This window comes from Galendromus occidentalis, unplaced genomic scaffold (assembly GCF_000255335.2).
Source record: "Galendromus occidentalis unplaced genomic scaffold, Mocc_1.1 scf7180000076500, whole genome shotgun sequence".
Lineage (NCBI taxonomy): Eukaryota > Metazoa > Arthropoda > Arachnida > Mesostigmata > Phytoseiidae > Galendromus > Galendromus occidentalis.
In genome coordinates this window covers 712,874-728,181 of record NW_003804489.1, presented here as the reverse complement: position 1 = coordinate 728,181, position 15,308 = coordinate 712,874, and the positions used below count along the sequence as shown (strand labels likewise).

The window sequence follows — 15,308 nt, the reverse complement described above, 5'->3', positions numbered from 1 at the left end:
AGCGTTTTCCCCGTTAAATCGATTCATTCACGCGGACTCTCGGGGTCTGTCGAGAAGTTGAAATCGACGTGAATGCGTTCATTTCATCCGCGCTCGTCAGAGGTAGCATCATCCGGGCTCGAGAATGAGGAACGAATCTTAACTTGATGACGTAATTGAGCATGAAAGGCACCACAATAGATCTGGCATTGCAACTCTTCAGTCGCAAGACTCCTCCGTCGACGAGAAGAGCTCGGCTTGAGCTCCGGTCAAGTGATCACTCGATCGCTTTGCAGAGGGTTTCGTTTTGATATTAGATACGACTTCCTCCTCTCTATTTTGTAGGTCAAACAAAATGATCACCGTCACGATTCAGGGTATGATGATAATACCGCTGACGAATGCGAGAAGCTGATCGGCTGAGGGGGAAGTTTTCGTCCGGAAGTTTTCGTCCTGCAAGTGCTTGTCATAATGGTAAATATCGAAGAAAAATACAGGAGACCGATCGAAAGGACTCGAGCAGCGGATATTCCCTCGACCGTTGACGATAAACAGCGTTAGGTGCGTCGTCAGCACGCCCAAAGGTCGAAAGGCTCCAAGGCACGGCTCCGCTCCGTCCTCGACAACTTAATTACGACGGATAATCTTTCGGTGTTTGATGACTTCTCTCTTCAGAATAAATTACGAGAACGACCCCCGCCTCCGAGGGGAACTCGTAGCGCCCGAGCATTCAATTACCGCAATCATGGTGTCTAATTTCGAGAACGGGCTCTGAGTAGACCAAGCACATCGAGTGACGTTGAATAAAGTCTTCACAAGTTTGCGGCAGCCAGAATAGGGATCGCTCTTGCGGGTCAATCCGTCCGGCTTCGGATAAAGCTCTCCCGAATCAGAATCTCGCTTCTACGGTCCGAAGCTTTTCAACTTGGACAGCGAGCAGCCATTCTTCGCTGATAGGTACGGGGAAATTTTCCGTGTCCCTCCGCTTGTGCTCTCGAAAACAATATTCCGCTCGATTGCTCGTTCGATAGAGCGGGAGAAACGAGAGGGGGAAGATGGAGTGGCCGGGAGCGGCCTTGCTCGCCGTTGCCTCTTCGAGAGAAAGAGTGAATGAGGCGGATTCGATGAATCCCGCTCTCGTTTGAACTTCATTGAAGCTAATGCGACCGCACTTTGAGAGACCCAGGAGAAAACGAAGAGCTTGCGAGGCGTACCCCAAGCTCCGAGAGTGTAGGTAGGTGAATTGGGGGGATGGCAAAGTTGGACGTCGCGTGAGGAAAGCAACAAGTGGAACTGCGCGGATCTCTTCGGTAGATTCCCTATCCTTTCCGCGTCATTGGCTGCCGATTTCCCCAGCCTCCCCCCCAGAGCAAGTGCGGGACGCTTCCTTCTCAGCTTCCTCTGGCGCGCAGATTCTCCAACGAGCGATATGGGGATCGACTAATTTCCCGTTGTTCAGCTCGCTCCCTCATCCGTCAGCGATCATTCCCAGGTCCGGGGCCATCCGTGGGCCCACCGCCGCGCCATCCGGAAAGCCTCGCGGACTGCTCGATTCGATTCTGATCCCGAATGTTCTGATGCGTTGCCTTGGTCGAAAACTTCTACGCGTTTGAATTCTCGAGGTACGCGAGACGACTCACCGCACGAAGAGAAACGAGAGAAACGATCAAGAGGGAAACCTCCGTCCCCTTTCGTCGTCGTCGTATTCGGGGTGGTCGGTGTTGTCGTTGCAGGTGACGTTATGTCCGACTCCCGTCTGACTAACGAGGAGGACGAGACAGCGAAAAGGAGGCCTGTAATGACTTGCCAGTTAGCGCATACGCGCTAATCTTATCTTACGCTTACTTTGACTGCCGGCATGGGTGCCGACCGACCGACCGGTTGGCAGGCGAGCCAGGCAACCGGCCTGTGTGACTGCTCGTTCGTTCCTCCTCCTTTTCGTAAGTGATGATGAATACACTCGAAAGGTCTACCGGCTGTGGCGGCAGCAGCTGCACCTCCTCCACCTGCTCGGCCGCTCTTGCTGCCGGAGGAGGCTCGCTGAGCTTCCTTGCGGTTGTGGAAGTGGTAGTAGAAGGGCATTAGAGTTTTATGGACGAAGTCGGCAACTCGCTTAATCAATAATACAACATTACGGCGACTGCGGTGTCCGTCAATACGAAAGTTTCCTTTCTCGCCAGCGCAAATACCCGCTGCTCCGGTCTGCTGGCCAAGCGACTGACTGGTGGGCTCGCTTACATGCTCCTGTGATCTCCACTGTTAGCTAATCTACGGGAGCACTCACTTTTGAACCCGGTCCCTGCTAACGGACGCTTCTTCTTTCTGTCACTCTCAGGCTCCTCTCATCGAACCATTTCGAGAGCCCCACAACGCCTGCATCATGCTCTAGCCGCGACTTCCTGACGATACCTCTGTCCCTTGGCGATGTGCTCAGGAGCGTCCTGACAACGGAGTGATCTCAGACTTTTCCATTAACTACCGGGCTACGTTCTGGGCTTACGAAACACCAACGGGACAGAGCTCTCTATTTTGCGTCACAGCGGCAGGCGGGTCATTCTGAAATGTTCGGGATGAATACCGATATCCCAGCTTCGCATTCCGTATCGATGAGACTGCGAGAGCGCGAATCGCTGATTCCTGATCCGGGTTTGTGAGAATGCGAATTTGCGCCCCGGGCAATGGTTTGCAAGTCAATGCAGACTGACCCTCGGGCCGAGCATTGCATTGATTTGAGAAAAATTAGATGTGAAATGTTCCGAGGAAGAGCGGATCGATCGGCTCCAGCCTGATGCTTCGAGATCACTTTCCCGTCGGAAAGCGCGGTGACCTGAGTGAGCGGGAAAGCTCGGCATGTTCAAGTTGCTGGGATCAAAAAGCAAAACGGACAAGGGGGTGGCTCCAACACGCTCGCGAATCATTGAGATTGCTAGTGACATACTCGATGAACTTCTCCTCGCGTTCCCCTAACGGAGTTCGGTTCTCGAGGAGTTGTCCAGCAGGATATCTCAATGCGCTCCGCAATCGTCGAGGTGTCCCGGTGAAATTCCGCGTAGTATAGACGACATAGAATATCCGGCCGGCCGGGTTGTGTCGCTGTCATAGACGCCGGTTAGCGCTGGACCTCCAGTCTAGATTTCCTGATGAGTAGTCCCTGCACTGGGATTCGGTTTCAGGGGATGGAACCTGGTGAGTACCGGAGGAAAATATCATGCACTATGAGCTAGGACCCTACCTCTGACCGGAAAACCTTGTTCGCATTTTCGAAGAATCCTCCCCTGCGAGAGGGAGTCTGAACGGCTGATTGTCATGCGATCAACACCCTTGGCTATGGGGACCGGCGTCTTCATAAGAATACATCCATGTGCAACGCGCAGGTGCAGCATTTGTCACCTATGAGTGTCTGAAGTGAGCTCACGTCTGCTCGGAGCCCCAAGTCCAAGGTTTTCCCCTTCGTGCTTTGACTTCGAGAGTCTCACATCTGGGATTCCACCCTGCAAAACGTTTTCTCCTCCCCGATCTGGATTTCCCATGGGGGAGGATGGCATGCGCGACTCCCGTATCAATCCTCGACACGATCCCACTGTTTTGAGGACCCTTTTCGGGATACCCTAGCTGTCCTCTAACGAGAGTCCGAATTGGGTTCGGAGTGGAGTCTCGGTCATGTTCGCCTGTTCGATCTCAATCGCGGAGTCGCTTTGAAGTTCATTGTCGACCCGAAGCTCTCAGAACCGCCCAGTCGTCTAAGGAGGAGGAGGAGGGGGCTATGTTGGCCGTTCGTCCGTCGGTCGCTTGTCTGCTACCACACGGCTCAGGGAGCCGAAGGTCGATCAGAGGTATTTTCAAGATGATTGATTAAATCCAATCACAGCCGGCTCATAAAGCTTCCACCTGGCGGATCTACCTGGCAATCCACTTATGCTGAGCGCACGTAAGAATCAGGGGAACATAGGGTAGGATCTGCGGCCGCTTGAGTTCTGCGGCTGGGCGGGGGCGAGAAGCTTACTCACTCGAGTGAATTGGAAGGGACCTACGTACGCACGAAGACTTGGATTACTAACTTGGTCGTTTGAGGTTTCGGCGGTGGTGCTGCGGCCGCCTCGGTTCGCTTGGTGGTAAAAGTACTCCGAAAAAAAAGTACCACCCCGGTCCTTCCGTCCCTCCGCCCCATCCGCCCTCTGCGTTTGCTCTCCTGTGCTCACTAGCGAGCTTACAACACCGTGATTTCGAGGGTTCGAACGAGAAATCTCTGCATAACCGCGCGACCAGCCCATCGGGATTTGCTTCAAGGGGCCGACTTCTAAGACAGATTTTTTCTCCTAAAAATACTCGACGATCGGCTCACAATGACCTCAATACCGATATCTCCGACACGTCCTACATGACTCCTTGAGCAACCTCGGATAGGATATGGTTATGATGACGAGCTCTGGTCATAGTTGCAGCGTTGGTGTTCGATTCTCGGGGAGGCTTAAATTTAACGTGGATAAAATCAAATGCTCCTCCGATTGTACGGAAAGACGGAAGCGAACAACTCGCATCGCGGCGCCCGTCGACGTCGGATATGGGTGCGTACGTATGCATGCGTCATTGTTTGCGGGATTGCGTGTACCGGGAAGAGCGGAACTCTAATCAATCAAACGATTATAAGTATCCAGTCTCGGCGAACACGTCATTCCGCTGGATGGAGAGAAGTTCGTTCGCCCACGGATTGTGCTTAGTGTATTGATAAATTGTCTGCCAGTCTAGGGAGCTCATCTGTTAGCATAGACCGAGGAGCGCGAGAACATTCGGAGTCATCGCGGTCGACTCGAAAATTCATGAGATCGGCACGACGCTGGAGAAGGGAGCCTGGCCGAGAGTGTGATCTCAGAGAAGACGTGCCGGAATCACGGAGGCTGACGGACGGAGGGATACTGAGGCACAAAGCGGGAGTGAGGCGCGGCGGCACTCAACGCGATTGAAGTCATGCTCCTGTTGGGCGCATTCAATTATCTGCGATGCAGTCAAAACGACTTTTTCGGCACGTTCCCACGCTACAGAGACTGGCGCGTGTCCTTGAACTGAGATGACAACTCCCAGATTCGTGCAGCAACTTGAACAAATCACCAGCGACTTCCTCTCCTCGTCGAATGCCCCGCATGGAGGTCGCACTCGAACATTCTTCTCACCGGTCCCGCTGAAATCCGCGGAGCCGACTGAAAAATTTCCCGGGCGACGGAAGTGAGCTCATGCGCTGTGGAAGATATAGCATCTCGAAAGTCTATCCAGCGGACGAGCTACGTATTCCCATCGAGTGGGATCCGGTGGGTATCCGGCGGGCTTTCCGTGCGTCGCGAAGAAGGGAGGGGATCGGAAGAATGAGAAATCGCGCCTGTCGGGGGAGGGCGGAGATCGTCCAGGGAGGAGGAAGTTCCAGGCATCGGGACCGACGTTAAACCGCGAGGTCTACGCGGTGGTCCCATGCGATCCCGAATCGCTCCATCGACGCTGTTTCGGACTCATGAATGTTCTCCAGGGTCCTCTGCCCTTCGGGCGAGTTCCGCAGTGCTGATGCAGGACCATGACGACCGGCTCAGGACATGTGGAGCGAGGTGCCGAGATCGAGCGAGGGCTCGGCGAAGTGAGGAGCAGCTAGGCAGAAATACAATATTTGTCCCCGAGACACATGCAACATCGAGGAATACTCATGGATTCGACTTGTGAATCGGAATTGCTTTCCTCGGACCCCATTCCGAGGGAGATTCAAGCGGTGCTTGCCGCTAGAAGACGACGCGGCTGTCGGGCTCGGTGACTGTCTTCCTCGCAGCCGGCTGGGCGGGGAACTCGCTCATTCGTCTGCCTGTTCACCGGGCCGGCGTTCTTCTCGTGAGGGACCTATATATTATTCACCGCATTCGAGGAACGCACGAGCGAATTGAACTGCATCGAATCCTCGTTCTTTTCTTCCTAAACCCGAAAAGGTGTCTAGCTGTTCTCTCACTGTCGTCGAGCCCATTCCATAAGATTCACTGCGGAAGCCCGTCTGCCGCAGCCTCCCGACCATCTAGCGACGCGACGGAGATTACCTCACTCAGAGAATCACCTGCGTCGGCTCTTCTTGTACGAGAGGTTTCCAAGGGTGATCCGTAGGAGACCGATCCTGCTAGCGTCGAGATTCCCGCCATCGCTCACATGAACGACCGCGCTCAGCTACCCGGGCGACGGAACTTCCGACATGTCGCGGATAGGCCTCACTCGAAATGCTCACCTCATTTTCGGAAGCGATCGATATCCTAGTCGAGCCTGGTCAACAAGGTCTACCTCGCGTCGCGTTTGTTTAGAAATTAAAGTCCGGATATGAATTCGAAACTTGAATCTGTTCTCGGGGCACTCCGTTGACTGGCTTCGAACGCTGCTCGTCATACGGTGAGGCAAGGGCTCCGCTTGCGCTGAAGTAAATCGATGTATCAGCTTCGTCAGTGAACTTACGGTATGCGCATACATCCGCGAGTATCTATCGACAGAAGATTCTGAAGGTGAATCTGCAGAAGCCGCCCAAAGAAAAACCGAGAACCCGGACGGAGCTACGCAACGATTGAAGAGAAGATAACGCGAGAGAACAAGAGGAAAACCCCTTGTTTCTCCCGCGGCGCGGCAAGTGTATTTTTCACGAAGCGGCAGGCCGAGAATGAGCAACTCGACCAATTAGACTAAAAGCGTCGCGCAATTATTGCGTCGATTAGCTCGCTAAGTACCAGGAGGCTGCTTTCAGCTGCAGGATCCCTATATCCGCTTGGCCGCAACCCGCACGCAATTCGATTCGTGACGACCAAGGCAGCCCCGTCGAATACGCTGCGGAAACCTGGGGGAACCGACGAGCGAATCCATTTTTACGAGCTTGCCGATCGAGTCCCAGCGGTAAGCGGCTCTCAAGGATTCCGACTTACGTCGTGTCACGTGTCCCTATACCCAGCTCTCGAGCTCGTGTACAGTTTTTTTGGCTGTGGTTAGCAATTATTTTTCGGGAATGGAATGACCGAGTCCCACGGGCGTGGACTATCTGTCCACCTTCCGTGTGGGACTCCGTGGGAGCCGGAACTTTTCCCGTGAATCCCGAAGAGCAACACGAGTACCGCTGAGATGAACGAACCACGGCTCCAAGGACAGCGAAGTGCGCTCCGAGCCAGAGGAATGAATAGACTCGGAAAGATTCCCCGGGCATTTGAGAGAAACGTCGAGGAAAGGAAGACAGCTCCGGTCCGAGTGGGTTACCGTCGTGCATACGCTCCGGTATGCGCGGGCGAACTCTGCGGACCGCTCGTCATTCACCGAGATTCGGGACCGCCACGGCGACGTTTTGATGCGAGCTCATATCGGCTGGCGGCCGGGCGGGCTGGCAAAGTGGCAGACACGCCGACCTCGGGTGCTGGCGTGACCTCGTGCCCTACTTTGCTAGACGTCCCAGCACGTGAGCGCGTCACGGACACACAACCCTCGTTCGGTTACGATTCGCTCTGGGAGCGGGGAGCTCTTGGGATCTGAACCTCAGTTCTCGAATCTTTTTTTCCGCCGCCTCCGCCGTTCCAATTGCGCTCCAAACCGTCGCTCTCGTGCACTTCCCTTCGTGGACGCGCTTCGGTACGAAGGAACTCGTTGGATGCTCGGAGTGGGTGCCAACCCCGAGCGCTGGCTCTGGATTCCGACTGGCGCGGCCCGGCTTTGGCGTCGGATTTTTCCAGAGCCGTACCCGCCTTCGAATAAAGCCCAAGGTTACGCCTCCGTCAGACTTGATGATCGGTGAGGGTCCAATCGAAAACAGATCTATTTTAGAAGCCAGCCTCGATTCGGGCTTGCCGTTCCGAACGGCTATTCTCGATCCGTGGGATCCCAAGCGTGAAACACCTCAGAGTCTTGGATGACCTACTCGGATTCTCTGTGAAGTCTCCCGGAATCGCTTGAATGATTACTACCGCAACAAGGGCCGAATGGATCCGGTCGGCCAGGCTACGTGGCCTCCGCGGCGTAATGGTCTTCCCTCCGAGATCCCGACTAACGTATACACAGAGTTCAGACAGCGGGCGGTACATCATGTATGATTATAGTTGCGATCGTGCACCTCCCTGCAGAAGCACACATAAACTTCAGCTCTTATCCAAGCCTTCTCATTGATCTTGGATCGTGGGAATCAAGTGAGCGATCCGGTCGCCGTGGGTTCTACGGCCCCTCACTGAGAAAACCTCAATTGCGGGAGAGCGACTGCAGAGTCGGAGAAAAATTCGAAATTCGCTGCGGAGCTATTTCCCCGGAGACTCTCATTCAAATATCCGGGAACTCTTGCCGCGGTGAATCTTATCAAGCAAGACTCAATTCGATGTAAGTGGAGGAGCCGGATCGGGTGACAAAAAAGGAGAGACGGCTGGAAGACTGCTTGACGCGTGACAATCACCTCATTGGGGAGACGCTCTTCCCCGGGCAGCAGACTGTCGATTCTCGCTATCGGTCCAATCCTGATTGGCATGTCAATACCGAATATCTCGACTTAATCGGCTGCCCAGCGGATCTTGACGTGTCGTGTAGTGTCCATTCGACGGGAAGGTTTTTAATAATTTGTGAGGTACCGGCTGGGCAGATCGTAAAAGATCCCTCATAAAAATTAATCCATCAAAGTGTCGTAACAGGAGTTTGCATTGTAATGTTCGACGTGTCACTGTCATCATCGCTATCATTGCCGCAAGGCGATTCGTCCACGGAGAAGCAACCTGGCGACACAACGGTGTTGAGCAACGGAAATCATGTTTTCGGGATATGACCTCGATGAAGTTTTTGAGCATTGTTCAATTATACGCCCGAGAGTGGCTGAGGGAAATAATTGATTATCTTCGTCTTCGCTGGTTTTCGATAAAAGGTGGTTTTTGACGCTCTCGATCATCACGAGCTCTGAATGAGGTTTGGCGAGACGCCCACGGAGTTCTAGAGAAGGTCGCTCGACTACGATTTTGGGTTTGAGAGCGACGAGACTAGCATGCTACTCAATTAAAGTGGAGTTTACCCCGTCTAATATGAACAGAAACTTTTTGCGCCAACTTGAAGCTCACATAGTGGCTGCTCTCACGGAACGCGATCTCGAGTTGACTATGACTTGATGTCGCCCGGGAGATTCTAGATGATTGCGACGAAAACTTCTGAAGAGGAATCCACCCAGCCATGCAGAGCTCGAACCGCTCTTGTTCATCTCCTCCGTAGCGATTCCCAAACCTCCCCAACAAGCTATCCCTCCTACCCCCGAGTCGAGCGGAAGAGTGTTGGTAAAACGAAACCGATTCTGTCGGTCGAGGGGGTCATGGATCTATATGAAATATCCAAGAGTGTCGATGACTTCTTCCAGAATGAGAAATGATCCCGTCGGATTCTCGGCCGGCGCTCGTGGTAGCGATTCTGTTTACCACGGGAACTCTTGACATTCATTGCAAGCGAGAAGTCGCGCTCTAGATTATCCCGAGACTGCGACGCTGAGCTGTGAACATCCGATGTTTTTCACAAAAAGTTCAACGACTGCTCTTTCCAGGCAAACGTCCCGAGGGCGTAACGTAAGCTTAATTCTGGACAACTTTTTCATCCGAGGATACGACAAAAGAGTGAGACCAAACTACGGCGGTGAGTATTACGTCTCGCATCTCTACCTTGGTAGGCTATTCGCCGAGGAGCTTGGGGTTGCTGTCTCGCAGTGTTTAACGTGGTACTGCTCAGGATTTTCAAAAAAAGGTCTGTGGCTTCCACGGCCTCGGCTCGTCGTTCCGAGCCGCTGTGCTCCGTATTCCTTTAGTATTCGTCAGAGAATAGTAGATCGTGTAATGCGGGGGCGACGCATGGTTCCGACACTAGGCAATTAGAGGCGGTATAACACAAAACATTTTTCGCACGAACACTCAAAGTCTTCATCATCTGCGAGCGGCATTTTCGAAGCCAGTCTCTGCTCGGCGATCGAGGCCTAGACGAACAATCCATCATATCGGTCTTGATATGAATTTATTCATACCCTCTGCTGTCTTTCACCGATGTTCGTTCAACGCTTTGATGAGACCCGTGTCGAAGGCCGGGAGAGTGCAGCTCAACATCACATTGATCCTACGAGAGAATTCGTGTGCGTAGGTGAGGCGCGAGGCGAACCAGGGATGACAGAGGTTTTCCAATCCGACACGAATCCCGGGATTCTCAGCTGTTCGATATCTCTCGCAATATCTCTTGGCACGATCGGAAGCTCAAAAGGAAAAAAAGAAGCGGAACAACTCCAGTCGATCTTCCGTGACAATATATGGCCCGACTGTCTGGAAGGGTTGAAAGCGACGCGCGACGTATCAAAATATGCACGAGAGGAGAATCAGAAGTTTCACTATAAGTTTGTTTGGAGAGAAGAGATCCTCGCCCCGGATTCAGACATCTGCCTCTTCCGAGAAGCCGGGGAGCAATTTTAGCGAGCGGAATTTCTCGAAAATAAGCAAGGGAGAGGAGTAAGGCGATGGAATATGACTACGAGCGGAACGACGACGGCGATGACACGCGGCGCGGGGCACTTCAAGATGATTACCCTGTTGTGTGTGTTTAATTTCATGAGTTGGTGCAAAAAATGCGGGGAACTGACGTTCGCGGCGAGGGATCGTGCGTGCAACACACCGAACCGCCGCCAGACCGACCCAGAAGCCGTCGGGTAGACTAACCTATAGAGACTCGACCGACGATACGCCCTTAAAGGAGAAGCTTGTCAAACTTTCTTATTCAGACTTCCTCAAGAAGATCGGTGGTTTTTACTTGCTCACGTTCACCACAGAATTCATATCTAGCGTACCGATAGATAGCTCCGCTCACGTTCGTCCAGGAGGGCGTCCGTTCGATTCTCTGAGACTTCAGGATCGCACGATTTGGAAACTTACGTTTTATTACGGTTTGCGGACTCTCACGAAGGAGTCGAACGAAGATTATACGCTCACGGACACGAATCCAGAAACACCTACTCCTCCAGCCCTAAGTGCTTTCCATCCCGAAATTCATGCCAACCTTCAAAGAGCTTTTCTCGGATTTTACCTTCGCCTCGGCGATGCCGATCCCTCCGTCTCGCAACCATACCCAGTGAGCTTCATGCATGAATTTCAAACTGAACCCACACACGTTCGAATCCGCGGAAAGGCGAATTCGGGAAAGCTTCCTTCCCCCCCTGACGCCTTGCGCGAAACCAATCGCGAAGAAGGGGGCGGCATGGTCTGAAATTACAGTAGAACCTCGATTATATCAACTAATGACTGCCAAAAACGGTTGATATAATCGAGGGTTGATATAATCGAGGTTCCATAGGAATACATTGTGAGGGAGAATAAGCCTGGATTTCTCATTGCAATCGTCGATTTCGAAGCCATTTTTGTCCGTATTAGGCGGAAGCAGCGAGTGAAATCCTTGTGAGGACTTTCATGAACGAATCATTAACCTGGAGGATTGAGCGACAGATTGATGATCGGCTTATCGGGTATCGAAAAGACAAGACGATTTCAACGCGATCGTGTTTATTGATTTTTCATCCTGGATAATACACAGGGAGATACAAAGAGGGAAAAAGCTCCATCGTCGACCACTCAGATTCGTCCGTGCGTCGAAGCTAGTGCGCGAAGACTAGAGAGTCGAACAAGATCAGTTGGTTCGCATCGCTCTTGACACTCTAACCAGCGGAGAGCAGTATCGAAGGCCTCCGCGGCCTGCTCTGCCGTTGGCGGAATGTTACAGGGCTCTTCTTCCTGTGACTCTTCTTGAGAGTCCTGGTCCTCACAGAAAACGGCACGAGCTTCTTCGATGATTTCATCATCCGTCAAAATCTGCTGACCTGATTCTCCGCAGTCAGAAGTTAACCACGCCTCCACGTCGGCCGAGTCGCAGTCTTCGAATCCTGGAAGTTGACGCAGGTGCTCTTCGAGAGTTCCCATCAGCAAATCTTGAATCGGATTGAGCGTTCCCACCAAGCGATGCGGCATTAGCTTGTTCCACACATTCCGCAGTGTGGAGACCTCAACGGAAGCCCAAGCTTCGGCGAGCATGTAACAACATTGGTAGACATCAATCGTCTTGCTGAAGTTGAGCAACGCGTTTCGATCTTGTTCGTTACTAAACAGTTTGAGCATGAGCTGCTTCCGATACAACCGCTTCAGAACTTCGATTGCCCCTTGATCCATAGGCTGCAGGATGGCAGTGACATTCGGCGGCAGATATACGACGGTGAATTTACCATTCCTACTATCCAGGAGCTCAATTTGAGCGTGTGATGGTGCATTGTCCAGGAGAAGCAACACTTTCCCTCCTTTACCGATGTTTGACTGATGTTCTTCAACTTCTGGGATGAACACATGCTCATACCACTCTGTGAAAATTTCTCGGTTCATCCATCCTTTCTTCTGTCCTCGGTATTTCACTGGGATGCTTTTGCCCCTGAAACACCTCGGGTTTTGTGATTTCCCTATCACGAGCAAGGGAATTCTATGATTGCCGGTGGTATTGGCACAGACCATCACAGTGACTCTCTCCTTGCTGCTTTTGTGTCCCGGCGCTGATCGCTCATGCCGAGCTGCCAGTGATCTACTCGGTAAGGCTTTGTAGTAAAGCCCTGTCTCATCGGCGTTATACACGAAGTCTGGATCGAAACCCTCGCTATGAAGAAAAGTGTTGAATTCGACGAGGAAGCGCTCAGCAGCTGCGAAGTCTGAGGACATTCTTTCCCCCTGTACTTCCAATTCGCGGATTCCGTGACGGTGCTTGAATTTTTCCAACCAGCCTTGACTTGCTTTGAAACTAACGTTCCCTCCAAGCTTCTGGTTTAGCTCCAGAGCCTTACTGCAGACGATGGCGCCCGAAAGCGGGAATCCGAAGGAGCGCTTCTGGATGAACCACACGTAAAGAGCCATGTCCAGAACATCGTTCTCGGCTCCCTTCATCACGTTCGCTACTGCGGATCCACCTTGCTCACCTCGATTCTGCTGGTATTCTCTGATTTTTGAGGCATTCTTCTTGATATTGCAGATTGTGCTCTTATCCACTCCGAATCTTGCGGCCAATGAGACTTGCGATTCACCTTTGTCCAAAGCGGCGAGAATTTCTTCTTTCTCGGGGAGAGTCAACACTTTTCTCGATTTTCTCCCGAACATCTTCTAAGTACTGAGAAGGTTCGAGATAGAGGAGTGATCACTGAAGTTGGTGAGAAGAAGACGCTCTGAGTCGGGCTGAGCTAGTACTCAGAGGAGAAGCGGCCGGAGAAAGCTGTCTCACAAAAGGAAATCCACGTCGCGTCTCGGAGGAGGCGCGGAGTCTCGGTGTGGAGAGATCTAGAAAGATGCTCGAGCCGTTCGCGCTTGGAATCGCATTCTTCTCACGAATGTGTCAAGTGTCGAACCGGTAGGTAAACAAAATTGGAAGAGACACTGAAGATATTGAATATCAACTCGTCTCCCGAAGGCAGCCATACCGGAGAGAATCGTGGAACACTGACTGAGAAGAATGAGGAGGGGCCGGTCATTCCACGATCAAAACGATCAATCAGTAAATCTCGAAATGAGGATATGTATTCGAACTCCGGCGACCCGGAAGGTTTGATATTCTCGAGGTAGTCTTCGAGAACGAGCTGCGAATTCAAGAGTAGAAGTTGATATAATCGAGGTAGTCTCCGGGAAAAAGCTGTGAAAATAAGGGTGGAAGCAGGAGTTGATATAATCGAGGTGAGTCTTGCGGGGAGTGTATATAGTCGAGGTTGATATAATCGAGGTAAATCAGGAAAAGCTGATATAATCGAGGGTTGATATAATCGAGGTAATTTTTGGTCGAGTTGATATAATCGAGGTTGATATAATCGAGGTTCTACTGTATTCCTTTACGCCTGACAGCGAGGCAACGACCTGCTTCCGAGTGAAAATTGAGAATCGCTCCCCTTGCTGCGATGAATATGCGGTAATTCTATTAGGAGATTCGTGTTTTCACTCGTGGCGAGGCTAAATCGAGGCGTTGATCGCTAGACAGTCGTTAGACCGCAAAGGTTCGCAGCTGGGGAGACCTCGATGATCTAACTCAGTGAGTAGAGAGGAGGAGTCATTACGCATACGAACGGAGAGTTTGAGGCTTGATCTCAAATAATTCTCCGATTGTTCGACGAAGCAAGGCCCACATGCCCATCCGATCGCTACCACGGGACGAAATCGGAAAAAGTGTTCGATATGACCTACTCCTCAGCGCGCTTCGCGGGCTGACGAAACGTGCGTCGTACACCTCCGTTGACTGCCGACTCAGATATCATTCAATGGGTGAAGCCCGCACGAACGGAAAAGGTTTCCGTGGGGCTTTGTCTGGGGCATCCCCAGAGGGTTCCCGTCAGCGTATCCGCTGGAGGACTTCGATACCTGATACCAGCAAAATATGGACGCACCGGTCCTGAATCCACGTGGGTATATTTATTTTCTGAGGTCCATCAACGAAATCGAGCCTCGAATGGGGATGGCGACAGAGGCTTCCTCGAGCATCCTTGCTTCTCCGCAAGCTTTCATAGAGTATATGCTTGCCAAGGAGCGTCCCAGACTGCCCTCTTCCTCCTGACTGCGATCGTTGACCTCTTGAACGCTTGTTCTACGGACCATTGCTTTTCTGGAAGCCCGGAGACCACCATTGCATATCGACATGAATGATGTGAATGACCTGAAAGGAGACGATACATTCAGAGTCCGTCGACTCATCCAAAGATCATCGGATCCGTGATTCGAGGGACAGCTCGTTTGGAGTCCGTCTGTCGTAGAACCCCGCTAGGCCAGAGCTCCAAGCGCGGTTCGATGTCACTCGGTGGATTTTCTCCCACAATGTACTCAGGTGGAAATTATGAGGAAGCAGATTCCTTCTCTTCGTTCCGTTTCCCTACCGCTTCCACTCCTCCGCTGAATTTCCGCGAATCTTCCGAAACATTTCTCCTTCCGCTTTTTCCTTGCCGCCGCACAATACTCACTGTGTGCCGAGACCCTTTTCTGCTCTCGTTTCTGTTTCAAGCGCCGTTTACTCTGCACGGCTACTTTCCTCGCCCTCTAATTCCTTACAGTGGAGGGCCTTTCTACGGCCCCTCACCCTCAAAATGAAACACGATCTGCGTGTTAGTCGACGGCATGTAATGAGGAAGCGTTTGAACATTCCCTGTTCTTCCCTGTAGGTACGTCTGTTGGACGCATAATGGGTCGGGAGAGAGACGAGTCAGACACGCAGTGTATGGCTATCAGCGGCGCTCTGTTCTCCTGGGCGCAATTAATATTTCACGGGTCTACTTTCTTCGCGCCCAGCGGGTCTTGGAA

At 52.2% G+C, this 15,308-nt stretch overlaps 1 protein-coding gene across 1 annotated transcript in view; it reads left to right on the top strand.

Moving 5' to 3' along the window:
• The first annotated feature begins 6,315 nt into the window (after positions 1 to 6,315).
• Positions 6,316 to 15,308, top strand: part of LOC100902255 (gamma-aminobutyric acid receptor subunit beta) — a 28,532-nt gene continuing 19,539 nt past the window's right edge. The window contains 2 exon segments of the mRNA XM_029113269.1: positions 6,316 to 6,395; positions 9,524 to 9,612. Coding sequence (XP_028969102.1) covers positions 6,316 to 6,395; positions 9,524 to 9,612 — 169 coding nt within the window.